At 40.1% G+C, this 27682-nt stretch overlaps 2 protein-coding genes across 4 annotated transcripts in view; one reads left to right on the top strand and one right to left on the bottom strand.

Annotated features, from left to right (window-relative positions):
- Positions 1-546: 546 nt before the first annotated feature.
- C2H5orf22 (chromosome 2 C5orf22 homolog) lies at positions 547-26945 on the bottom strand. The gene is made up of 9 exons (XM_032772242.2): positions 26622-26945; positions 19393-19538; positions 17920-18069; positions 13476-13923; positions 10709-10771; positions 6792-6913; positions 3567-3633; positions 2791-2930; positions 547-2152 (listed from the first exon to the last, which is right to left on the bottom strand). The coding sequence occupies exons 1-9, from the start codon at positions 26697-26699 to the stop codon at positions 2023-2025; spliced, it is 1344 nt and encodes a 447-aa protein (XP_032628133.1). The 5' UTR covers positions 26700-26945; the 3' UTR covers positions 547-2022.
- Positions 26946-27029: 84 nt separating this feature from the next.
- DROSHA (drosha ribonuclease III) overlaps positions 27030-27682 on the top strand; it is a 113650-nt gene continuing 112997 nt past the window's right edge. For all 3 annotated transcript variants that reach the window (XM_032772238.2, XM_032772237.2, XM_032772239.2), the window contains exon 1: positions 27030-27100. The gene's annotated coding sequence lies outside the window, so the exon portion shown is untranslated. The remainder of the gene's footprint in view (positions 27101-27682) is intronic.

The raw sequence follows: 27682 nt of genomic DNA, 5'->3' as shown, positions 1-27682 counted from the left end.
TGCCATCCTGTTCCCTAGTGTGATTTGGTGGACTGTAGTAGGCATTAACTAGTATCCCCATCTTGTGCTTTATCTGCTGGGACATTGATCCATAAACATTAAAGATCACTTTCTTCCAAGTTATCAGTGACTCCAATACAGGTAATGATATTTTTAAAAGAGTAGCACCCACTCAATCCTTTCTAAACAAGTTATAACCATTGATTTTAATATTCCAGTTATGCAAATCATCTCCCCAGGTTTCAATAACACCAACTAGATTGAATTTATGCTCATAAATGAGCAATTCAAATTCTTCTTCTTCTTTGTTAGCCAGGTCCAATCATTAGTGTCTTGGCCATTCAAGAATATTCTCTTTATTTCTTTTGGTATCTTGATTTTGTTCTCAATTATATTTTCTCTTTAGTACACTACATCCAAAATTTGTAAATATCTTAATATCTGTTTTATATTAAATTATTTAACAGCAGAAGTAGTAAAACAATCTAATGAATAAGTGGAAGAGAAAGTACGACCATACATAAAGAACTCAAATCAGACTTTAAAAAGAATGCCACAAAAATATTTATTCAAAACAAACTTAATATATTCCAGTCAATGTCTTCACCCTCTCTCCCTTTGCCCTCTCCCAGGTCAGTCCCAATTGACTGCTGGTTTCCTTTTTATTCTGGAGATGATCATTTGCTCTCAACGCCTAACCCTTAAATTCTAAATGTCTATGACAGTGACATACTTTCTCTGGCTAGGAATGCAAGTGAATGCATGTATGGCCAGACAAGATCGATTTATGTTCTAAGCATGAAGACTGGAATATCTAGAATCTCTGGGTAAAATCTTGGCTCCACAGAAGTTAATATGAATTTTGCCATTGACTTCAATGAGGCCAAACTATCACCCTCTGATATCACTAGTTCAAATCCTGGCATAATTCAACAGCTACCAAGGACATGTGCTTTAGAGGACAAAGTAGTACGTACAACACGTCATGCAACTATTGTGTGTGTGTCTTTCAGCTGAGATCTTAAAAAAAAAAAAAACCTCAAGCTTTTTGTGGACACAGCAAGACTTCATGATCTTTTGTAGTAGTGTTGGCCAGTCCTTGGCCAAAGTTTTCTCTTCCCCCTCAGTGTACTGATGAGCTGTTACCCTCTTCCTTGGAGATAGCTGCATTTCTATGATGTTGCATAGGTGCCTTGGGAAAATAAAGGGACTATAATAATGTAAAATAATATGAATATCAATTGCACTCCAGTAGCAGATAAGCTGCACCAATGGAATGGGAGAGGGATCACTGAGGGCTCATCTGTAGTACTACCAGTATTGGGAATGAGCAGAAGTCACCGTGTGAAACCAAAGTCTTAATGGTACCATGAATGATTTGTAACATTCAAGAAATTAATCTACTTACAAAAAGCTAGATTTGTTCTATAGATATTTTAAGTGTGTGTGTCTAATTCTGTCACATAGTGTCTTCATGGTCTAAAAATAAATAGTTTCTCTTCACAATACTAGCCTTTAAAAGTACGATAGTTAAAACACTGTGTATGTAATCTGGAGCCAACAATCCAAGTCTGATCAAAGACCACAATTAAAATGGATAATATTTCAGATATGAAACCAGTGCAACAAAGAGAGTGCAATTAGAAATTACAATTCAAATTATTGGATAGCTTGGTTTCTAGTGCCACCTGCTGAAACAGAACAATAGTTTTTTTATCCACACTTTTTCTAGTTTTATCTAATAAGAAACTTACAAGTACATTTAAAAAATGGTTTAGGTGAATTACATAGCCCAAATACAAATTAAAAAGTGAAATACATCAATACAATGGACTCTCCTTATAATGTACTCAGATATAGTGAATCTCTGCTTATATGGAAGTTGTTCAGTATGGGAAGGGCTGTTGGTGGTGGGAATATGGGGAACTGCTTTCAGCACAAGACATTTTCACTCTATATATTCCTGTGAGGTTGACATCAACTATATAATTCTCCTGAGTTAAGAGAATAGGGGGAGTTTGTTCACATAGATGAATCTGCTGAGTACTCTAAATGAACATCCAGAGTGCCGAACGCTGAGTGTAGTACATTCAGAACCTTTTCCTGAATGAGGTCTACTTGCTCTGCAGGACAATAGTCATCCAAACTTGATCTGTAACAATGATTTTTTAAAAAAAAAATCAAATGCCCATAATGAGAAATAGTTTTCTAATACTTTGCACTTATATAGCCCCTTATATCCAGGGCTACATATATTTCAAAGTGCTTTAAAACATCGAGAGCTCTGCTGGTCCCTCTCCAGCCCCCTGGACTCTCTGGAGAGTCTTTTCTCTAGGTCTCCTCCTTGCCCTTCTCTTAGAAACATCTTCCCCTTGGTTCAGGATCTCCACAGCTGTCATTCTGCTTGCCTTTCTCAGTTTACCATCTTCAGGCTTAGGGTTCTGCTTCAGGAAACCTTTCTCTACATCTGTCAACTCTAGACTCTCCCAACTGAGCTCAACACAGTCCTTCACTTGCTGAACATTACCATCAGGTGGCCCCCATTCCCAGCCCATTGGATCTATCGATCGTCCCCCAGAACACCTATCCTTAAAGACCCCCCAGTACAGGACAGAATGGCCGCAGTATTCAATGGCCTTAAATGGGACAGATCACCCTGTTACATACAGGAAACTCCACAGTACTGTGAAAATCCTGTAGTGCAGCGAACACTGACTTTTTGAAAAACATCTATTATAACAAACAGATTTTAAATTCACCTTTGGGTTTAGGATAAAAACAAATACTTACCGAGCGATTGTCACAAGCGTGGGCTTTGGTATTTTTTTCAGTATATGCTTTACAGATTGCATGAGGCCCTCTATCTCCTGCTCAGTGCTAACATGATGTGGAAGTTCAGAATAATCACAGGTAAGACCAGCCTGATGGACCTAAACATAAATTAAACAAAGATTTCACTATTGCATAAAGCGGATGATTAAAATTAACAAAAATGTTTCTATTCACCAAGCTGATTCATACAGCACAGTGCTTAAATTTTCTTTAAAGGTTTCGTAGCTACTGTAGTTCTTTAAAGTAACTAATGGAACTACAGAAATGTATTTAAAAGCACAAACGTTATTGTATTTACACTTCTAGATGCTGTTAACTAGTTTCATTGCTTGTTATAATGTACCCCCCTTTTTCTACTAGAGCATTCAGAAAGCCTATCAGAGGTGAAGACCAAGATCTTAAAAAGGGGATTGGGGTGGGAGAGACTGCTTCAATTTAGGTTCTGAAGTCCTTATCTCCACTTGAGTGGTCTGATTGTGACAGCAGCAGCTCAGCGCTCTTCACTCCTGACAATCAGGCCATTTTTCCGGTGCTTTAATACAGACGTGAAGGCCTAACTTCAGGCAGCCATTTTTGAAAATTCTGGCTGAAATACGAAGATTTTAAAACCTTCTTCCCACAAACGTTTAAGATTTCAAAAGGCAAAGCCAAAAAGTTCCCCAGTCTTCTCTTGCCCTTTTGAATATATGATTTTGTAAGCTGTCTGCTTCCAGTTCCTCCTACCAATGACTTACCATTTCATAGTCCGGGGTTTCCATCCGATTTTTCAAACTATGCACAAGTTGAACCAGTGGTTTCATTCTGGGGTAAAAAGAAAATATGTGAGTTATATTAACAGCTAGAAGCACATGTACTTAACACAGCCAAAAACAGTAAGGAAATAATACCATGGTGGGACAAGTGTCCCAGGAACAAAGCACAGGGTCTCCGGAACTTCCCAAGCTTCTGTGAGAGGAAAAGTGCCAGCTCCATGGCACTGCTGTTTTCTCACCTCATCCTGCCCCTGCATTTAGACTACATGGGGTTTGGAGAGGAGGCCATTCTCTCTGGCACCACCTCCTTGTAGCTCCTCTAGATATGCACGGGGTAGTTACTTTTTCAAGGTTGTATTAATTCCGAGTCTCATATGCAGTTGTTACTCGGAAGACATTCCTAACACATCATGACAGCTGGTGGGAATATTGGGGTTGGGAGTTTCCCCATGGAAAAATCTGGCTTTTGTCAAAACTTTGGTTTAAGAGAAAATTTTGAGTAGAAGTTGACACAGTGTTTCATGGGAGTTGTTGCTCAGGTGTCATGCTCCTATTCTCAACTATGGACTAGGCTTATTGGGTCTCCTATATCTCCCATGATGCACTCTTGCTGAACCACCACAGCACATAAAGGGAGCTGGTAGTCTGGCTGTGGAACCCAGTTTGTAGAAGAGAATGGGGGCGTGAGACAGCTGAACTACAGCTCCCAGGAGGCACTGTGGCAGCATTACTAAATTGAAAAAAAAATTAGATATTCAGTTTTGACCCTCCTCCACAGCCCCCCCTCCAAATCCACAGAAAACAGACACTTTTTTATTAGCCCTAGTCATCACAGCTCCTTTAAGTGTCATTCTGGAAGTGGTGAAGAGGGACCAGTGGAGCAGCATAGAGAGACAGTATCCCCTAGGTAAGTTGATTCACAGGGGCTGCTGCAGGAAATCCTAGGTGAAGTTCTACAGCCTGCATTATGCAGGAGGTCAGACTAGATGATTATAATGGCCCTTTCTTGCCTTAAAAATCTACAAAAATAAGTTATCACTAGAACAAACCAAACTGAACATTTTCTCTTACCTCGGATTTCAACTCCACAAAAGAGAAGGTTATTTACCTGTACCGGAGGTTCTTTGAGATATGTGGTCCCTATCTATATTCCACTGAAGGTGTATGTATGCGCAGCATGTGTCCGGAGCCAGAGAATTTGAAAGTAGTAGTGTCTGTCAGTTCGCGCATATGTCCTTGCTTCGCCTCATGGTTTCATCTGAGGTGATAATGGGTGAAGCGGACTGACTGGGTCTCCAGTTCCTTCTCCATCACAAATCTAACAGATCTACAGCAGAGGGGAAGGAGGGCGGAAAGCGTGACCTGACTATGGCAAGTCTTGGAGAGGAGATCAGACCTCCCTCGGTGTGGGTGGGAGAGGAAGGCCTGGAGATTCTGATTTCCCTAGGGTGAACAGCTCACGTGGCCCTGGTGCTTACTCCGAGTACCCCAGTGTTAACAATACCCATTTGGTAGCAGGAGCCAGCGCCGTAGCGGAGGACTGTCCTGGAACCTACAGATACCTTGTCTTCAGGGACGCTGACACTGAAAGTGAGCAGGGCTCGGTGCTTGGTACCGGCGGACCCACTGGTCTGTGTTATGTCTTGTCATTCTTGTGTGCCTTGGAATGTGCTACCTCTCTGCAGCTGGAACTCAAGTAAGGTGCATTATCCTTTGATTTGGAGTAAGACTTAATGCCATGCTTATGTGCATACTTCCTTGCCCCATGACTAGGCCCTGGCATGGAGTCTCTAGTGGTGGTACCACCGGAATCAGATTTGATCTCTGTAACCAAAGGCGCATTCCTGGCTTTCTCAGGCCAATGTAGAGGAGGAGTTCCCTGGCCTGGATCCAACTGAGGCCTCAGGCCACTTCCATGAGGTCCTTCTTGAGGCAGAAAACCTGGCCTGCTCAGGTACGGATTGGGAAGAACTAGCAGACACTGCACCTGGATGAAACGTGTGCTCCTCCAAAGCAGTAGAGGCAGTGTTGGTGCTCCTCACTGACTGAAAACTAACACAGGCAGGAGGCGCAGATCTTGAATCCTGGTGTCTTTTGCATACTCCAGTATCTATGTGTGGGAGACCGGTAAACTGATTCTCCTAAAGTCCAAATCCCACTAAAAACTAAACTACATAAAAAAAAACAGTAAAAACAGTAGAAGAAAAACTAACTATACATAATTTCTAAAACTCTTCTTCTTTTAAAAGGGCGACAGAGATGAGAGGACACTAGCAGCCCTGACTTGGACCCTGTGGCGGTGAGAAGGAACTGGAGATGTGGTCAGTCAGCACCACCCTTTATTGCCTCAAACGAAACCATAAGGGGAAACAAGAGAGCATGTGCAGACCAACAGACACTACCACTTTCAACTTGTATGGTTCCAGACGCATGGACACATGCCTAAACCCTCCATGGAATAAAATAGGGACCATCACTCAAAGGAGCAGCTAAGGATTTTCCAGGTTGTATATTTTAGACAAGTTAAATTATCATCATATCCCTCTAGCTCAGTCCAGCAGCTTGAATGTTCAAAAACATGCCAGGAGCTATTGGATTACAATTAGCATTTTTCAGTCTTCTGCTGATGGTGGGCGTCTCTTTTAGAAATGCAGCAATGTTTGTGATGCTGACAGCATGGGAGGATAAAAGACCAGTCACAAGGGTCTGGAGGTTTTTTTGTGTCCCTGCTCTGGATCTGACTAGGAATGACACTTATTGGTCCAAGAGAAATCCTGCACATGAAAGGAGGAGGTAGAAGAGAGGTCTAACCGGATGGTATTGATTGATTGTGTTTGGAGAAGTTAGCTAGCTCCTTGACAGAGTGGGAGGAAGAATACTGTTCAGTGGGTTTCTGGAGAAAATCAAAAGTACTGACCAGGAGTTGCAGGCAAAGATACAAAGAGAAGGCAGTTAGCAGACAAGCAACCAGTGCAAAAGGAGGCAAGAATAAGAACAACTTATACATTAGATTTCCAAATTGCTACCATCACAAGTGATGTAAGTTTGTAGGAAGCTGGCCAGTACCAGCTGGAGGCTCAAAAACAACAACTGTAATGAAAAACACTTTACTGTTAAAAATATAATTTCTTCATGCCGATTCTGATACACAAGCTACTAGTTGACCAAAAGGAGGAGAGTTTTCTTTTAACCATTGAAATCCCTTACCTAGGATATGTGGCAAATCTTTTTAGTGTCTCTTCATCATCATTGTCACATAAATCCGCAAAAGCTGCTTCCAGATCTTCTAGCTGGTGGACACGATTTTCAACACAGTCCAGCAACCCCTCCTTTGAATGAACATATATATAGATGTGTTAGGAACAATATAAGCATAAGATCTTATTTCCTTAGATGAAGGACACAGTTCACTCTATGTGTCAAATCCTGAAGTAATTAGTCTGATGAGAATAATGGAACAGGGATTTCTGGGCAGCTGGTTTGTGGAACATCTTCCAAAAGATCAGAATGAATGATCAGAGATTACCACCTTCAGACCAGTGCAGAGTAAAACCCATCTCTGCTCACTAACAACAAAATGTTCTGTATCTACATTTTGAGAGAAAAGACTGAGAAGAACTAAAAGTATGTTAGATTAACTGCTGGATTTGTTTGTAAAGCTCTCAAATGCCATGGTGATGAATGCAACATGAATACTTAGCGAGAGATAAGCAGTTTTGCCTCAATTAAAAAAAAGCAAGAACTTCAGGATATGTATAGGTTTTAAAAACAAAACTTAAAAATACTTTTGGATTTATCAATATTTCAAAAGGAGCTATATATGTTGGAGATTTTTCAACCACTTTCTTCCTGGATTGCATGAAAAAAGGAAGGATGAATTCTAAGTTAAATGCCTGTTTTACTTTACTCATGAGAGAAATCCCATTGGAGTTCATGAGAATACTGGCATGAGTAAACATGCAAGTATTTGCAGGATCAGGGTCTGAATAACAACATCAAATGATGCGAGTTTCACAGCAGGAGTATGAAAGATGATCAGCACATTAAACGTAGACAGGAAAATCACTAAGAAGGGTATTTGACAGACATTAAAAATAGAGATATGGTAATTCCTTCTGGTTGGGAAGAGGTCTGATATCACATACCAGCTGCTGTACACCTTGAAGAATGTCAGCAACTTTATTACACATGCTTAAATGGTAATATGGGATCTGATTCTGAGAGGTACCATTGAAGTCACTACGGAGCACAGGGTTATAAAAATGTAGGCAGATATTTTGAAAGTAGTGCGGGGGATCGAGATTAATGGAAGATGAATGCCTAAATCCCTGCACTTCTTTGAAAAATATGAATGTTTTACAATTAGGGTTGTTGATTAATCGCAATTAACTCATGTGATTAACTCAAAATTAATCGTGATTAATCACACTGTTAAACAATAGAATATCAATTAAAATGTATAAATACTTTTGATGTTTTCTACATTTTCAAACGTATCAATTACAACATAGAATACAAAGTGTACAGTGCTCACTTTATATTATTTTTTATTACAAATATTTGCACTGTAAAAATGCTAAACAAAAAAACCCAGTATTTTTCAATTAACCTCATACAAGTACTGTAGTGCAATCTCTTGATCATAAAAGTGCAACTTGCAAATGTAGTTTTTTTGTTACATAAATGCACTCAAAAACAAAATCATGTAAAACTTTAGAGCCTACAAGTCCACTCAGTCCTACTTCTTGTTCAGCCAATCGTGAAGACAAACACATTTGTTTACATTTATGGGAGATAATGCTGCCCGCTCCTTATTTACAATACTACCTGAAAGTGAGAACAGGCATTCGCCTGGCACTGTTGTAGCTGGTGTCGCAAGATATTTATGTGCCAGATGCGCTTAAGAGTCATATGCCTCTTCATGCTTTGGCCATTGTTCCAGAGAACATGTTTCCATGCTGATGATGTTTGTTAAAAAAAAAAAGCGTTAATTAAATTTGTGACTGAACTCCGTGGGAGGAGAATTGTATGTCTCCTGCTATATATTTCATGTTATAACAGTCTCCGATGGTGACCCAGCACATGTTGTTTGTTTTAAGAACACTTTCACTGCAAATTTGACACCACTGTAAAATTTCTAAAGATAGCTATAGCACTCGACCTAAGGTTTAAGAATCTGAAGTGCTTTCCTAAATCTCAGAGGAATGAGGTGTGGAGCATGCTTTCAGAAGTCTTAAAAGAGCAACGCTCATGAGGAAACTACAGAACCCAAACCACCAAAAAAAAAAAAAATCAACCTTCTGCTGGCTGACTCAGATGATGAAAATGAACATGCGTCAGTCTGCACTACTTTGGATCATTATCAAGCAGAACCCGTCATCAGCATGGACACATGTCCTCTGGAATGGTGATTGAAGCATGAAGGGACATATGAATCTTTAGCGCATCTGGCATGTAAATAGCTTGCAGCGACGGCTACAACAGTGCCATGCAAATGCCTGTTCTCACTTTCCAGTGACATTGTAAACAAGAAGCATGCAGCATTAACTTCTGCAAATGTAAACAAACTTGTTTGTCTGAGCGACTGGCTGAACAAGAAGTAGGACTGATTGGACTTGTAGACTCTAAAGTTTTACATTGTTTTATTTTTGAATGCAGGGTTTTTCTGTACAAAATTCTACATTTTTAAGTTCAACTTTCATGAAAAGAGATTGCATTACATTACTTGTATTAGGTGAATTGAAAAATAATATTTTGGTTTTTTACAGTATAAATATTTGAAATAAAAATAAATATAAAGTGAGCACTGCACACTTCGTATTCTGTGCTGTAATTGAAATCAATATATTTCAAAATGTAGAAACATCCAAAAATATTTAAATAAACGGTACTCTATTATTGTTTAACAGTGCCATTAATCACATGCTTAATTTTTTTAATTGCTTGACGGCCCTATTTGCAATATAGTATGTTAAAAATGTACATCTAAGTGCATCTGACTATCAGACACTGACACAATTGAGAAGGGTGACTATCCAAGAGATTCAAATGCTTATTTCATCAAAAAGCCCAGATCTGGGCACATGCGTCTCCGCTGGCTTCCGCACCTCCATCACATGTAAGTTAAACATCTAATTACTAATTTTAAAGCTTTGCGTGATGCTGCCCATGCCCTGTTCAGCATTGCACCTCTCCCCATCCATTCCATTCTGCCGAGGATGCTAGCCTTGTCCCTTGCAGTTCTCAGCTTCTCACACAAACATCTCCATAACACCATTCTTACTATTTTCTATGGCGAGAGTAACTACCCTTGATCAGAAAGCCTCTACTCACCACTTGATGCCTACAAGAAATTTGCTGACGGAAAAACATGGAGAGTCATTTAGGAATAAGTTTACACATTGATATTTATAATATCGTTAGCACAACTATATATTTTGTATCTATTCCGAGTCTGTTTTTAGGCTGTGAGATATGCCAGAGAGACTGCCTAGCGTAACAGTGGCTAGTGTAACAGCCAACATCTTTGTTGTCATTGGGGATTGCACTGAGAGCTAAGAACATGAGTCTCAAGGTGAGCTGAAACACAGTCGCCTAGCTGGCAGCTGGAACAGGCTGATATATACTGTGAATCAGGAATAGATGGAGAACAAATAATGCACTCTGAAAAGTAGGCTACACTAGCATGATATAGGCACTTCTGGGTATACATAAATTGATAATAATACACTGAATGCAGATCAGGTATTTGTCACATCTCTGCTACAAAGAAGAAATAAACTAAGGAGAAAAAATAGCAAATGGAAACAAAAAACCATGCATGATTTGTTTTTGCTTCACTTTTGTTAATTAGCATTTTGTTTACACACATTAAATTTTACACTCACACTAAATCTCCATGCAGTTAACAGAACAGCATAAAGAATGTTTGTTAGAAAAGCTTTCCTGAGGCTCTGTAGAATAGCATTAAGCATGATACATGGCTTAACTGGCGACTCTTTCATTAAGCATCTTTCACAGCTTTCCCTCATGTCTCTCTGCTTTTTGCCACAGCGCTGGGTCTTTGCAGTATAAACAAAAATCATTTTCACATTTCTCACCCATCCTACAAAGAAATACTGTACCTCTGTTGGATTTCTATCCGGCTTCTTAAAACTGTATAGCTCTTGCAGAATCTTGTATTCCTCCTTTAAGTGGGGGGAGGGGAAGGAAACATAGTTTAAGTGGCTTCAAAGGAAACATACTGAAATGGAAATACAGTGAAGCAGATTCCTGTACCTCCAAAAGGAAACTACTTTTATGACTGATTTTACAAGATAGCCTTATCCCTGCAACACAGCAGAAGCACTCTATATGTCTCACGGCAAAAAGCCTCTGTGGCCTGACAAGGCCACTCCACTCTCCATGCACATAACCATATGCTAAATGTTACACTTGACTTCAATGTACTTAGCTATGCCCTTAAAATCAAGCCTTTAAGTGCTTTGGTGAACAGGGTTAAGATTACTCATGTGCTTAAAATTAAATGTGCTTTCCTGAATTGAGGCCCCAGTGAATTGCTGCATATGACAAGGGCTATGATTTGGGGCTACAGCTGCATAGTGGCCAGGACAGCATGGTTCTCAAGGGATGGCTTTGTGTGGATGGCCTGCATCCCTCCTCAGCTGTTGGGGAATCTGCAGATTTAGATTGGCAAATCTCTCCTCTGGACAGGACAATTTAGTGAAGCCTGTGATCAGAGAATTGAAGAGTTTCCTGTTTCCTGTGGGAGATGTTCCCATGCACGGGACAGTTGGGTTCTTGGTTTCAAGCACACAGTGACTGACAAATTTTATGACTGATTTCTAAAGAACCTACGAGAAACAGGATTTTTTTGGGTATTATATGGGTACAAAATCTCTTTAAATTGCTAATAAAGTTTTACTCACAACTAATTAACCCTCTTGCCACGCACACACACTTTTTTTTTTTTTTTTTTTTTTAAGTATCAGAGGGGTAGCCATGTTAGTCTGGATCTGTAAAAAGCAATAAAGAGTCCTGTGACACCTTAAAGACTAACAGATGTACTGAAGCATAAGCTTTTGTGGGTGAATGCCCACAAAAGCTTATGCTCCAATACATCTGTTAGTCTTTAAGGTGCCACAGGACTCTTTGTCGCTTTTTTTTTTAATCCATCAAAGAAAATTGCTGAAGAGTTGATACCTCATATCCCAAGTCTGGACACAGTTCTATGGCTGCGTTAGCAACCCTAAAAATAGAGAGACAGTAATGAAAAAGCTGCCCACAACCGCAATCGTTACCGGATCACAGAAGGGGCTTTGTGTGGGCACAGGGATCTGCTCGCCTTGTAGGACTCGGGGGTGCTAAAATTGCAAAGAGCAATAGAAGGAAAAGCTTACAATTTTGTTTTAATTTAGGGACTATAACCATATTCAAAATGTATTTTAAATCTTTTTTGGGAGTGGGATTTTACTCTTAGAATGTACTGTTATAACACCACCCTCCCTCTCTTTCTTTTCATTCTGAAGTTGAACCGCTTCCTTTGCGGCTTGTCACAATGATTTCACACAAATGCTAAAATGGAAGGGCATCAGCGAGTGTGAGCATAGGATGTTTCACATTTTTATACAGGGGATGGGAAAGCATTTCTCCAGTAAACAGTAAAAGAAAGGTAAAAGAAATTGCCCAGGTTGGACTAGGACCAGCACACACTCTATTCATGGGGAAAAGGGATACGGGACCTTCAATTACCATTAGCAGTTAGCATCTTGGGCCAAAATTTTCAAACTTGGTGCCTAGTTGGGCTCCTAAATCCATCTTTAGGCACCTCAATATAAGTGGCTTGATTTTCACAAATTATGAGCACCTAAAAATTCCATTTAGGACATAGGACTGGATGGGGGCACCTGAGTCATTGAGTCCAATCCCCTACAATCACAGGCAACTTTGTCATATAATCCCATTCATAAATTTATTAAGATCCATTTGAAAACTAATTAGGCTTCTTGTCCCTACTATGGAAGGTTGCTCCAAAGCTTTATTCCTATGATGGTTAGAAACCATTTAATTTCCAGCCTGAATTTATTCATGGCCAGTTTATACCCATTTGTTCTTGTGCCAACATTGCCCGTTAGCTTAAATAGCTCTTCACCCTTTTGGTATTTACCTTCCTTGTGTATTTATAGAGAGCAAACATGATCCCCTCTCACCCTTCATTTTGCTAGATCAAACAAGCCAAGTTCTTTTACGTCTCCCCATGTAAGTCAGGCCTTCCATTCCCCTCATTATCCTAGCAGCCTCTCTCTGTACCTGTTTCAGTTTGAATTAATCTTTCTTGAACACAGGTGACCAGAATTATATACAGTATTCCTGATGAGGGCTTATCAGTGCCTTGTACATTGACATTACCACTTCCTTACCTCTACTGGAAAAAAGGCAATGAGAGATGCTGAGTGCTCAGCGCTACTGAAAATCAGACCACTTGTATTTCAGAAAATCTCAATGTAGCTTTGGAAGCCTAACTTTGGCGACCCACATCTGAAAATTTTGGTCTGGGTTTTACAACTCAGGTGAAAGACAGAACTGTGCCTGTAACACCAAACTGGGGCATTTGTTCAGCAGCGATTCAAAAGGAAGAGTTCTACCTGCTGAATCAGCACATCAATCCCCGCAGTACCTGGGTTTTCCTTGCGGTTACCCCCATCCAAATATTTACCATGTCTGATTAGTTTAGCAGCTGATTATCTTAGCTAAGATTAGTTTGGGTGTATTTTATAACAATACGATAATATCCTTGCACAAAGTGGTATGGCTACAGACTATTAATAGTCACATTCTCTCTGGGGTTCACTTTTGGCCGAAGGATAACAGGATGGCATATGTTATAATCACCTGGGTGTACATTTCTTTGAATGGATTCTTAACTGAAAAAAAATCTAAGTCAATATCTAAAACATATGCATCTCCCTTTTGTAGTACTTGAAGAACAACTTCAACAATCTCCATCAGTTGGCATGCATGGTTTCCAAGACAGCATGAAGCCAAGGACTCCAATTTGTCTTGTGCAAATGTTTTCTCTTCTCCTCCTTCTGCCTTTGAATCTGAGAGGTCACTGCTGGGAACTTCAGCCTTTGATGAAGAGGCAGTAGCAGTGTTTGCTGTATCTGTATTTAACTTCGGTCTCTTTGCAGAAGATATTTCATCATTTTCCTCCTGACTACTGGATGCTTCAGCAGGATTAACAAGAATGACATTCAGATGTAAAGGCTTCTGGTTCTCTAGCTGATCAGCAGGGACATAAAGACCATCGCTTAGATAGTAATGATCAGTACTTGTAACCCTGGAATAGAGAATTGGGCATACTTAATCTATGATTTAACTAGATGAGAAACAACCTTGTGTTACCACCTAACATTAAGTAACCCTGAGAAAGTAAAGTGAGTGTGTGTGATGGGTTGTAGGCAATGTAACATATACACACACAAGATTATTTTTAAAGACTCCTCACATGTTAAATTTAAAACTGATTTTTTTTCTTTTGTAACATCTTAGTGCTGTTGAGGGAATGTACCAAAATATATTTCATATTATTTATTAAAGCCCCATAAAAATGTCAAATGGTAATAGAATCATTCATCCTTACATGCGCTTAAAAGATTAATTTTGCCATCAGAATATAATTTAAAGAAAAGTATCCCTTTAATCCTGCCAATATGATGACATACTATATACCTGTGAAGCAATACATGTTCTACATTTGGTATTCTGGAGTTTATTACGCTAGATTGTCTATTTTAGATCATATTTTAAGTCATGTTTGATATGCACTCAGAAGTGCTCAAATAACTTATACACAAAATATTATGAATAAATACATGAAGCATTTAGCTTTTTTATAGCATATTTCATCCATAGATTTCAAAGTGCTTTATCGCGGAAGAGATGTATCAATATAAACCTCCTCATTTTACAGAAGGGGGAAGTTAACACAGCAAAGTGAAAGCCAAAGGTCACACAGGAGGTCAGTGGCAGAGATAGGAGTAAATGCCAGGTGTCCTGACTCCTAGTCCATTTCGCTATCCATTACAAGTAGAGTGGGGGAAAATAGTTTTTTTTTTTTTTTTTAAAAAGATTTTAAAATATAATTTTTTTTTTAAAATAATCCTATTTAAAGTTAAGTGTGAAAATGTGGTCTCTTCTGACAAGGCCTAAACTAATTATAATCTAGTAAAATCATTTAAATTAAAAAAAAATGCTGCATCAGTAAGTCCTCCTCAAATTTCAGTGCTGCTTTTTTTTTTTTTTAGCTTTATACAGAATTAGGGTGGGGAGTGGGCGCGAGAGATGAGGATGGGGATGAGATCTTTATCTTCTGAGGTCAGCTCAAGCTTTATAAATATGTCACATCATGTACGGCATAAAGTATGTATCTATATTATTTTCAGTCTTTATGGTTGAGCCAATCCTGGTATTGATGTTTTTTTAAATGTAAGTACTTCCAGTTTTCGTTATGCACAATTCTGCCTAATTACTTTGTTTCTGTTTAGCTAGCAGGTGCAGAGAGAATATTTTATTCATTTGAACTAGTTCAATCAAAGATGAGAAACCTATTGGGAACTGAAGAAGCAGGGAAGCTAGCTTTCCTCTTCCAATCCATGAATAAAAACCAGGTGGGAGAGAATGCGATCTATTAAACTTTAAAATCTTGAAGAACGTGGAGCCATAATTTCGGAGACAATCAAGCACCTAAAAATGCATGTAAGTGCCTAGTGAGGATTTCAAGAGCGCCTAAGCAGGTAGGGAGTTTTTAGGCATCTAAATACCCCGAGACTGCCGAATCAAATCCAACCAAGGTCAGTAATGGCTGAAATTTTGGGCAATAGCTTTAACTGCAAAATAATGTCTTGATAAAATTATATAAGAAAAAACAAACAATCTAACACATTTAAGGTACTCTTATTTATCTAATAATTCTAAATGCTTTTATTGTGCATTTTGAATTGAATTCCAATGTCCATCTTACACAAAAGAGTAAACATATCATCTAGTAAATAAGAAATGCATCATTCACTGTTTTCTAACACCATAAAATGTGCGTAGAGGTACATAATTAGTTAAATAAACGTGTACAGATACAGTATCTGACAAGAACCACCACGACTGTAGTGTAAAAGCTATATTTAGTTTCAAAGCAAAATGTTTTTATGGTTATACCCACCAGTAAGAATGAACTTTCTTAGGAAAAGAACTAAAATACAAATGAAAAACAAGATTAAAATTGATTATCTAAATCAATCCACCCTGCAGACTCAGACTAATAAAAGTGCAAGACCACTTCAGGAGGAGAGCTCTTACTGTCTTTGAGATGTTTTTTTGGATTCATAAATACTATTCTCTATAACTGTACCAATGCTCAATTAAAGAACTTAAAAACATGCAAGAGGTCTTACTTTGAAGAATCTGATATAAAAAATATGTCTATAAAAAACAGGGAGAAAGAGACTGGATGGCTCAGGGGCTTGTTAATAGGAGCCTTTCACCCCTAGACTACCCAATCAAATCCAACCAGTCAGTAGTGTCTGAGAACTTGGAGGCTGTTTGGTACACTATGTGAAATTAATGTGATGGTCTCAATCCAGTTCTCGGGTGTCCAAATGAGAGCAACTCAGTCATAGTCGATACTAACTGGAAGTCTCAGTGGAGAATCCAAAGTCTGAATGGACATGAGGATTGAACTACTGGGAGGTGGGCTAGGCCAGCGTCATTTCAAGAACATAATACACAGAAAAGCTTGCACCGATGTTGTCGGTGGTACTCTTGGTTTGAAGATGAATGCTGTGGATAGAACTAAATTCATACAAACCTACATCACACTCAAATAAACTAAGATTTAATATGTTTTAAAAGGGGGCAGAGGACAAAGGGATGTTATCAAAGTTGACAGGCAGGCTAGTATAGTCCAGTAGCCCATGACTATTGGTCCAAACAAACAACATTTATTTATGGTTGTTTGGCTAAGGAGCTGAATTCCTCTCAAAACTCCTGGGTGAATTAAGAGCCTGATTGTGCCGCTGAAGTCAATGGAAGTTTTACCCTAACTGATCAGCATGTCCAAACTGAAGCTGAAAATGAAAAACTGAACTTCCATGTCAGTTTCTCTTTATATTCCCTTGAACAGGAGTAAGAACATAGAAAATTGGCTTATGAAGCTTTCTGCTTTGCTAAACTCCTACTCTTAGCCAGCTGCACCCAACACTACACTTCAAGATTAGTACACATGGTTAATTACAGATGGCTATAACATCTGGGGCCACCATATCTTCTTGGTGGACTACCAAAAACAAGATCCAGGTTACCTTTGGACAACATATTTCTAAAGGATTTTTTTGTACCGTGTTCCATACGTTATGTTCTTTTTTGCTGCACAGTACATGCACTTTTTTGTGCGGTTTCACCAAAACACAATATTTTGATGTTGTTAAAATGAACACCAGGTACCCAACACTCAAGAGCCAAGAACCACAAATTACAAAACAAAGTGGTGTGACAAATGAAGTCTAGTAAGGAAAGATTTCAGTTTTAAAGCGATGAAAGGATATGATGAACAATACTGTGAAAAAATAATAATTTTAAAAATTGTGAAAAATAGTAATGAAATTATTACTTAAGAAGACAGCTGCACTCAGTGGACCCAATTCTCTTTTCACACCTATTTTCTGCAGTGTAGCTCCACTGACTCAAATGGAGATATGCCTGATTTATACCATTGTTAGCAAGGTCAGGATTTGGTGCTGTGTGACTAAAGGGCAAGTGATGAAAAAAGCAGCCAGATAATAATTGTATTTTTACCTTGCTGGGAAAACAATGGAAATGTACTGAGTTAAAAAAAAAAGCTTAATTATCCTAAAAACTTTGTTGGCTTACAGTTAAAATGAGCACACTTCACATCACTGACAAAAACAATATATCAAGAACAGTATAGTTAAAAAAATTGTAATTCCTAGAATACTGCTTCCCATGATTTCAACCTTTAGAAGCAGAGCACTTGATTTGCGCTTTGACTGACTGAAATGTGACAAGTGTAGTATAATTCTCTACAAAATGGTATCCATAAAAAGGAAATGAGAGGCCAAATCTGTTAGTGTTAACTATTCATTGAACTTTTCTCATGTCTGGCCCTAAAGGAGTCATATATACACAACTAAATTATCATTCAGAAACATGGATTTATGACCAGTTTTATCTAAGTATCCAAGAAAATGTACATGGGAAACAGTGGCAGAGGAAAAATGAGATCTATACTTATCTTACTAGCAAAAGATAGCACATACATTACCTGATTGTAGTGGTAGACGTATCTTTACCAACTAAAAAATCATGTTTTCCTTCTTTGATTTGCTGAGCCCAGCTTGGATGAAGCCATATCACTTGAGAAAAATGACCAGCATAAACAACAGGCATAATCCAGTTCTCAATACTTAGCTCACTGTAAATGAGTGGAGAGGAAATATGAATTCACAGTAACTTTCCCTATATGTAAAGTATGTCAGCAACACAAAAAAGATGACTCTTATACAGTGGAATTACATAGAAATGTGTAATTTCCAACAAGCGTCAGTATTTGGTATGCATACGATTTATGTTACAAAACAAAAACTTTGCTAGTAAAACATTATCAGGAAAATCTTTGATCACAAGACGTAAAAATATTAGAAATTATTTATTTAAAATTTCTATAACAATACTACAAAGTTAGGATTTTGGTTTTGTAACATATGTATAGTGCAGTAATGCCATCAATAGTCTTCCACATCAGTAAAACACTTGATTATAAACTAGCCAGGTTTATTGCTTCCTTTTGTGTGACAGACATAGGAAGAACAAAATGGAGTATGCTCAACACCACCATCACAAATCAAAACTAAATCTAAGAGTCTGTCAGTGTCAAGGTAACCTACCCTAAAATTGACTGAAATATTTTCTTGAATGTAAAGACTGATTGATTAGCCCTCACAAAATCACATTCAAATCACTATTAATATCTCAGTTCCTTAGTGGAATGACACACGCTGCCAAACTGCCTATTCCTCCGCAAACAAACACAACCAAAACACAGAGTAGTGTTGCCATTCCGTTCTTGTGACTCACCAGCGTATTGAAATTCTTAAGCTTTCCAATACCCTTCCCAATTACAAGAATGAAGCAGAAAGAGGGCACAGTGTGTACACATATTTCCACAACTGCACTGGTCTTTCATCTACCTAAGCAGCCGTGGTGAAATCCTGGCCTCACTGAACTCACTGGCAAAATACCTCTTTGATTTAGTATGGTCAGATTTCAACCCTGCAGTTTAAACACTGTTGCAGTGTTACTTAGGAAAAAGGCTGATAGATTTTACAGAATTAGGAGGGGAAGGCATTTTTTTTTTAAATATGATTTTTCAGATTAAATGATCAGTCTTGACATTGATCCATTATAATGCTGTTCAGAGAAACAACATAGTCTAAACTGTCAAACAAGTGGCATACTGCTGAACCATTAAAAATGCAACCAAGTCACAAGAACGTATTAATCCAATGTATGGAGGGTAACATCAGCATTTGACTGTATTCCTAAACCACAAAACATCCTTTGAACATAAACAAGTCAGTTTTGAGCATGAGTGAAAAAGCTGAAAATACTTTCAAGGTCAACTTCTGCCCATCTTGCGCACGTTTACTCTGAGGACAGTTCTACTGATATTCAATGTAAATGAGAGTGGCAAGAGTTGGCCCTCAGAGATTCTTGATGAGGAACATAATGACATTACCTAAACAGAACTTCTTTGTCGAAGACCGTGTCTGCTGGCATATTCACAGGGATAAGAAGGTCTGGATGGGAATCAAAATGAACAAAGCTGATGTTACTGGCAGGGAGATGCTTTGACCCAATGGCACGATAGATAAAAGGCAGAACCTAAAACAATATGAAAAAAAATTTGTTAAGTGTTACAAGTGAGTTAAAAAAATGTAACGTTAATAGCAAAAACACTGGCAAAATACCATCCATTGTCTTCTCAGCCTCATAATTATTCCTCAAGCAGAAAACAATGCATCAGTGCAGCACAACCTTGTTGGTATCATGGACAAGCCCAAGGGCTACGTATACAGTAATTTGCATGAAAATTTACAATTTTTTTTACCTTCCTTTCATTCTTTCAGGGCAGCTTTGTTTACAGCAATGCTTTTTCACCAATGCTTTAATCTCACTCCCATTTCTTTCACTCAAATCCATCCAACGCAGTCCCCACCTGGCTGTCCTACCACACTTCTTGGCTTCCATACACTAAAGTTCCTCCTGCTCTATGTTTAGACATGGATGGATTAGATTTTGATCTGTAAATATTGGTAAACATTGATTGCACTGAACACACACAAACTGATTAAAAATATTTCCATCGGTAATAAATGAAATTTACAGATAGGCAAGGGAAGAAAAATGCTCCTGAAGAACCTATTAGAGTTTGATTTAAGGTCATTTATTTTGCACATTTTGACATTTGATGTTGACAATTTGTGTTTAACAATTATTCAGATTTAACTTTTTCAATCTCAATGGTCATTAAATAATTGTCTGATCCCAATGTTTTACCCTCGCCCATAATTTCCAGCAACTGAGAAAAAAAAAATCAATAAAAATAAAAAAGGTAAAAAATAACTATTGACATTTATCCATCAAAATTATAAAATCAAACTCAAATTCAGTGAAGCCTGCCTATGAGTCAGGCTGCAGGACACTCACAGGCCTTCTGCTGACACCAAGAGTCAGCCTGGGAGATTGCAGACACACAGCCCCCATGACCACAAGAGACTAAGGCTAACTTGTTCTCAGTTTATGGGAGGCTACCGACTGGCAGAGTGGTGGGTGCCTTTCTGTGCTCCTTAGGCAACTGAATCTGCATGAAAGGACTATGAATTTAGTAGCCTGAACCCCTCCTCACTGCCAACAGCACCATCCATGGCACCCAGGGAAGGCAGAAACCTCTGCATGAAATGGTTCTCCTATAGCAGGTGCTGCGAGGCGTGCAAAGCTTTTAATGGGCCCTCTGCTCTTGGGTGAATTACACTCGGTATATACAGCACAGACCAAAAAATTCATTTACTATGTTTAGACTACTTAATTTTTTGTATTTAATAATCCATAGCTATTTTTTGTACTTTCTTGGATGTCATTTTACTTTGTCAATATCTCATTGATTATATTATGTTATATTTATGGCAAAATAATGTGGAGAATTAAATAGACACATACATGACTGGGCTGTTTTCAGCCTCTCCAGTTGCTTATCCATCACAAACGTAAAGCTGTAATACAGACAATTTGTGTTTCAATGATTATAGATCTTCAACTTTTTGAATCTCAATGCATATTCTCATTAAATAATTATTGCCTGACCCTCCCATAATTTCTGAGAACTGTGAAAATTTAAATACATAAAATATATCAGTGTGTATTTTTTTGTCAAAATTTGCCTATGATCCATGTTCCCCACCCTATACCAGAAGACACTGCACCAGATTTTGTAACTGGGCTTCAAAAGTTTCAGACTTTGTCCAGCACAAGGTAAAACCAGTTGAAAAATCACACACACTCAGGCACCAGCTACAGTTTAAATCTAATCGAGTTTCTAAGCTCCTGTCACCCTTGGACTGTTAAATTCCTATCCACAAGCTGCTCCAACCCCTGACTGAGTTCTCTGGTCAGAATTCCTCCGAACAGAGCACTCAATCTCCTGTCCTCCCCCAGCTCTCCATGATACTGCACCGACTAGTTAATGAAGTGGGTTGCATAGCCTGTGCATCACAGGCAATACAGTTGGCACATGTTTTATATGCTAAACATGAACTGAACTACTTTCAAAAAGCTAATACAACTGATTAAGTCCCTAATCTTGAACACTACATATATGTATAAGATTAATCCCCTACAAATACATGATTTTAAAAGAAAATGCTTGAAATTTGATCCTCCTTTACTGCCTGCTAAGACCTGAGTTTTTAGTTCCATGCCTTCACATTATTATGGTTGTTAACTTTTGACATGTAAAGAAGGGTCAGAAACTGCAGTTCTCTAAACTGTTTGAGTTTTAGGGCACAGCTACACTAGAAAGTTTATAGCTGCACAGCTGCACTGATGTAGCTGAACTGCTGTAAGCCCTCTACTGTAGCAGCTTTAAGCTGATGACAGAGAGCTCTCTCCCGTCAGCTTAATTACTCCAGCCCTCACAAGCAGCTGTTGCTATGTCCCACCGACATAGTGCTATCTACACTAGCACAGCTTCTGTCAGTGTAGCTTATGTTGTTCAGGGGGGTGATTTAGTCACCTCTCCTCAGCGACACAGGTTATGCTGAGATAAGCTGTAGTGTAGACAAAGCCTTTATGCTGCAGGAGAGGCAGAGAATTCTAAGTTTACTAAACTTGGATGTTAGCCTTTCAGTTCAACTTTAGCACATATTTATTTGTGACTAAGTTTAAACAGACATTCTCTTAAGCAGGAAAAAAAAAAAAAAGGAGAGCAGAATCCTGTCGGAGATCCCAAACATTGAATTGCAAGTCCTAAAGCCTTAGGACGAAACTACTCTGGTGCCACAGCTATCTCTGCAAATTAGAGACAGAAAGTTGAAGGACTCATACATTTTGTTTTTCAAATGAATGATTTGATTGCACTTAATGCAACTGAACTTCCTCAGAAAGAAAAATAAATAAATGGGAGGTTCATAACCAATCCAAGGCAATCTTCAGAAGAGTGGAGCTTTGCCTGGCACACAGGACCACAATTTCCTCTCCCAGTGCCTACTATCAACTAATCAGACTGCTGTGTGTTAATGCCCTCCACCCCGGAGCGGCTACATGTTAGAAAAGCATATGTATTGTGTATAGCTCTAAGGTTTTTGCACATCGACAGGTTCTATACACAGCAAATATAAACAGTCTTTATTACACTAATTTAATGTTCAAAATTTACACCAGCTGCCTTTTGGGTGGTGTTGGCAGAACTCCATGAACACTTAACTGTTTTCTATTTCTATTCTCTTTTCATGTCTGCAGTGTTGTTGTAGCCATGTTGGTCCTTGGAAATTAAAGAGACAAGGTGAGTGAGGTAATATCTTTTACTGGACCAACTTCAGGTTGGTCCAATAAAAGATATTGTCTCTTCTATCTTGTCTCTCTAATTCTCTTTTCAGAGCTATTACCAAAGTTTCAACTTTACATGGATAACTGTACTTGGGTCTCATTCAAAATAATTTCAAGAGAGGGTTTGTTGTTGTTGTTTTTATATTGTTTCAAACAGTAACAGGATCATAAATTGTTCCTGGTTTAGTTATGCAGGGTCCTTAGTTCAGTAAACACTTTAGTAGGAACCTTATAGCATTTTGGTAAAGTAAACTGTTTAGTATGAGGGTACTTTTGTAAATATCAATGGCTGCTGTGGATAAAACATCTCACAGCCCCATTAAATAATTGCTCATTCTGAAGGGCAGCTGGTGCATGGTCAGCAGCCAATCATAGTGCACCAAGTGTTCCAGAAGCCAACAGAAATATCCAGCTGGTGCAAGGACTTTCACCAACTACTGAAATATAGGCCTCTGGTCAATCTCTAGCTTTATGGGCTCTTTTGAGGCTGGTTTTCCTACTCTGGTTAGAATCTGTCTAGCCACTGATTGATCTGGCAATATTCTACCAGGTAATAAAATGAAACTGCTATATAGCACTTGTCTCCATTTTCCACTGCATAAGAGTATTGATATTTTTAAAAAGCAAATGAGGGGGAAAAAAGCTGTTTCAGAGAAGTTACATGATGACAACTCATTTCCACAAATTCCAGGAAGGACTCTGCCTGCTGAGATTAAGACACAAATCTGAATCTTAAATAAGTTATGCCAACATTTTCAAAAACACTGTAAGGATTTATTTTTAAATTTTCTCTCAACATTTTAATAAACACTTTTCCTACACCAACCTACAGGTATGCTATATACTTTTTGTCATTTGTAAATACTGCAAAACTTCTGCGATTTAGTATAATTTATTCTGCAAAATGTTTTTGGGGTTTGTTGACAGGGTTTAATATTTTTCAGTTTTCTACACAATTCTCTTTATACCCACACATCATCACATTGAAATCTCTGCACATGGGTAAGGATCTATTTGAACAGATCCAACAGCAACATTGTAACTTTAAATTGCACTTTATAAGCAAGCAATTTTAGAAACTTTTACCAGGGAATAGACTAGGGATTCAAAATCCCCTTTAAGGAAGCAAGCGTTTTAGAATAACTTTTTTCTTTTTTTAAGAGTTTGTCTATATTTCACATTCCCCATTCTTATGCAACAGAAAAACTGCTAAAGCTTCCTTGTGTTTATTAATATGGTAGTGAGTACTTTGCATTTTATATAGAACTTAATTTCAAAGCAGTGTACAAACATCAATTAATCATCTCAGCATCAATGTGAGGTAGATGAGTATTTTCCAGAAATTTAACCAGCAATTTGCAGTTAACCAATAGATTTTTTTCAGCCCTGGGATAACTGTCCAGAGTACACTTGTCATAGAGTAGTGAACATCTTCGATTACATTATAAGAAATCAGACCCTGCCACTGTCCTCTGCATACTGCAACCCCACAGCAGTCAACAGCAGGGTGAGTGCAGATCAGTGTCAGGATTGGCTACAGAAAGGCTTATGATTTGCAGAGCCCTTTGCTTCCATATGTCAGATTGTGCATTTTCTACACTGCTTCTACCAGTGGAGGAGAAAAAGATCAGAAAAGAAAAGATCGCAAGGATTATAGAACAGCCACTAAACCTATTCTCTAGTGCACATGGAAAATTTTGGAGCTTTTGGGAAGCCAATCCCAATTTGGCAACCTGTCATGCCACTGCCAATTAGCTCAGAACATCATAAACACCTTGTGGGGGAGTGGTCACTCCTTAAACGACTGCCAAAGTGGAAAAATGGCATGTTATTTGGGGTGATTACCTAAGCAGCAAGGCAATAATTGATAACTGCATGAAAAACACAGTTTGTAAAGACACAATATTTTATTTGTGGTGCAGAAATCTTATTCTGTATCATGAAGATTAGTATTTGTATGATGGCTGCTGAAATATGGGACAAAGCACGTCCTATACTAATTAGCTAAGGTGTGATGCACTAGGCACAAAGTAAGGAACATAATTTAAAATAAGGGGAAGGGGCTCTGTCGTAGTCTTTGCTACAGACTTATGATGGTGTAACTACGTCACCCGGAGCGTGGAAAATCCACACCTCTGGGTGAGTTATGCCAACTGAATTTGTGGTGTAGGCAGAACTATGTTAATGGGAGGACTTCTTGTGTCAGCATAGGTACCACCTCTTGAGGGAAGTGGAGTACCTACATTGATGGGAGAAGTTCTGGTCAGTGTAGGTAGCATCTTCACTAAGGGCTTGGCTACATTTGAGAGTTACAGCGCTGGTGGTGGCTTTACAGGGCTGTAACTTACTCCCCATCCAAACTGGCAAGGCACATACAGCACTGGTTGTACTCCACATGGACGAGAGGCATAAAGAGAACAGTGCTGGTGCTGCAGCGCTGAAGTGCCAGTGTAAACAGTGATTAATCTTACTATACTGTAACTGACCTCCGGAATTTTCCCATAATGCTTTTAACTAAAGAACTCTCTTTGTTTTGTTGTGAACTCGGGGCTTATCTAAAAAACAAACACAGCAATTGTTTGCTCCAGCAGAGGCAGGCAGGGAATGTCCACAGCTAGTGTTTGGTTGAGGAGAAAAACAGCATGGAGGGGCAGGGGAGATCGGAGCAGCTGCTTATCTGGTCTGAAGGTTATCTGCATTTAAGAGTGGTCGGAATTTGCAAGGCAGAGAGCTGACACAGTGTCAGCTCCAAAAATTCACTCTCCCTCTCTCTCTCTCCCTCCCCCCCACGCTCCCTGTCACACTCCACTCCACTCCACCCCACCCCCCTCTTTTGAAAAGCATCTTGCAGCCACTTGAATGCTGGGATAGCTGCCCATAATGCATCACTCCCAACCCCGCTGCAAATGTGGCCACGCTGCAGTGCTGGTAGCTGTCAGTGTGGCCACACAGCTGTACAAAGACAGCTGTAACTCCCAGCGCTGTACAGCTGCAAGTGTAGCCAAACCCACAGGCATACAGGAGCACAGCAGCATCAGTGCAGCTGCAGCGCTGTACGTTTACAAAGCCCTTTATCTCCCACGGCCCATTCCTGCATAAGAATTTGAAGTATACTAGTAGCAGTAAAGGTAAACACATGCCTAAGGGTTATATATCTACACGTCATTCTAAACCTGGGCTCAGCCTCAGGCTTGATCCCACCCTTGTCCACAAAGAAATTTGTTTAATTCAGGTCAATAACCAGTCAGGACCCAGGTCCTTATGAGCCAAAGGCCTGGTCTACAATACAGAGTTAGGTCTTGGTAAGGCCACTTACATCAACCTAACTGTGTAAGTATCTACACGAAAATTTAGCACCCACCAATGTAACTCGCCCACTAGACTGAGCGCTTAGGTCTATATAAGCAGCAGAGACTCCTGTGGCACCTTATAGACTCTGCAAATACTCCCGGCACTTACCGAAGGAGCATAACGTGGTCATGCAAAAGCGACTGAATTACTACAAGCCCTGTTATCTCGAAGGGTGGATGCAGCACCAGCCCCAAGCCCCAGTAGGAAAGTCTGTGTGGCGGGGCAGTATGGATGCGTTAACACGGCTGTGAGCCCGGACCCAGTAATCGCAAAATCAGGTTTACAACGTGGTGCAGATGCTTAAGTGGAAACCCAGCGGGTGCAACCCAGGTCCCACAGCGCCGGGCTTAGTGCAGCATTGACATAATCTGCTTGCAGAATCAGGGTCACGGTGGGAAACCAAGGACGGGAGGTGCGGGCTGGACTGGTCTCTTCAGCGGCTCCAGCCCCAGCAGAGGTCCCGGTGCCGTGCGGATCCCAGTCAGGCTCATCCCCCCGGCCTCAGGCACTTACATTTTGGTGGTCCTCCACCACGCAGACAGGCAGCGCCGGGTAACTCCGCAGGCGGCCCGGCGGCTCTGCGCTGCTCATGGCGGCCGCGCTAGGACGAGCGTTCGGAGCCACGAACCCCCGGACCGGCAACGTTCTAGGACCCGAACGCCAGGAGCCGCGACGTTCCGCGGAGCGCCAGTGTGGGACACCCCCGTCGCGAGGGGAGGAGCAAGGGCGCCCCCGCCGCCGCAGGCCAGGCTGGGGCTCTCCCGGGGAAGGGAGCTCACGGGGCCGCCAGGGGGCTCGCCGCTCGCCGCTCCCTTCCCCTGCCCATTACCCGCCCCTCTCAGTGACCTGGCGCGGATGGTTGCAGTGAGGCTTCCGCGCGGGGTGATGCTCCTCCCTCCCTTTTCCTGTTCCGGAGCCGGTGTCTGCCTGGCTGGTGCCCGGCCTGCGCCGCGGGTGTCTCGCTCCACGGGCTACGAGGGGGGCTCGTTCAGGTAGGATGGCTGCTCCCGCCCCCTTGCTAGGAGAGCGGGTCAGATTGAGGGAGAGAGAGAGATCTTCTCCCTCCCCCCTTCATGCTAGGGGGGGCTCCCTCTTCCCCTAGTCAGTCCCCCCGCTCCCTTCCCAGGAACCCGTGTCCCCCTTTGCTTCCTTTTCCTTCCCGGCTGGGTACTTTGCTCAGGATTCTGGGTAGCATTGGAGCTGGCTGGGCTCGATTCACGTGGGTCTTTCTCCCTTTTCACTGGGTGGTTTAGGTTTGAATGGAGGGGGCCCAGAAACCCGGCCAGACCCATGAGCTTCGCCTGGGCCTGGGGTTTATGTCAGGATCCTGTAGAGCTCTGGCTACAGACCTGTGTATTTCCCCTGCATCTTGTTTCATGTGGGCAGCAGCTCAGTTGAGTTACAGGTTGATGGCAAAACCCCAAGTCATCAGAGTTTTTTCTGGCTTCAAGTTTTGTCCCGTGCTTGCCTAAGGGCTTATCTGCACTACAAAGTTGTAATGCTTTAACAGTACCGATATAGTCAAAACTATATAACCCTCCCTAGTGTGGATACAGTTATATCAGTATAAAGAT

This window comes from Chelonoidis abingdonii, chromosome 2 (genome assembly GCF_003597395.2).
Source record: "Chelonoidis abingdonii isolate Lonesome George chromosome 2, CheloAbing_2.0, whole genome shotgun sequence".
Taxonomy (NCBI): domain Eukaryota; kingdom Metazoa; phylum Chordata; order Testudines; family Testudinidae; genus Chelonoidis; species Chelonoidis abingdonii.
Note: the sequence above shows the minus strand (reverse complement) of the source record. Positions and strands in the feature narration are given on the sequence as shown.

What these genes read in the sequence shown, in the direction of transcription:
- C2H5orf22 (XM_032772242.2), bottom strand. Translation starts at nt 26,699, where the DNA reads ATGAGCAGCGCAGAGCCGCCGGGCCGCCTGCGGAGTTACCCGGCGCTG. An exon ending in GACAAAGAAGTTCTGTTTAG is followed by an intron (nt 18,070 to 19,392) that starts GTAATGTCATTA and finishes ACTCATTTACAG; the next exon opens with TGAGCTAAGTATTGAGAACT. An exon ending in ACGTCTACCACTACAATCAG is followed by an intron (nt 13,924 to 17,919) that starts GTAATGTATGTG and finishes TCTCTATTCCAG; the next exon opens with GGTTACAAGTACTGATCATT.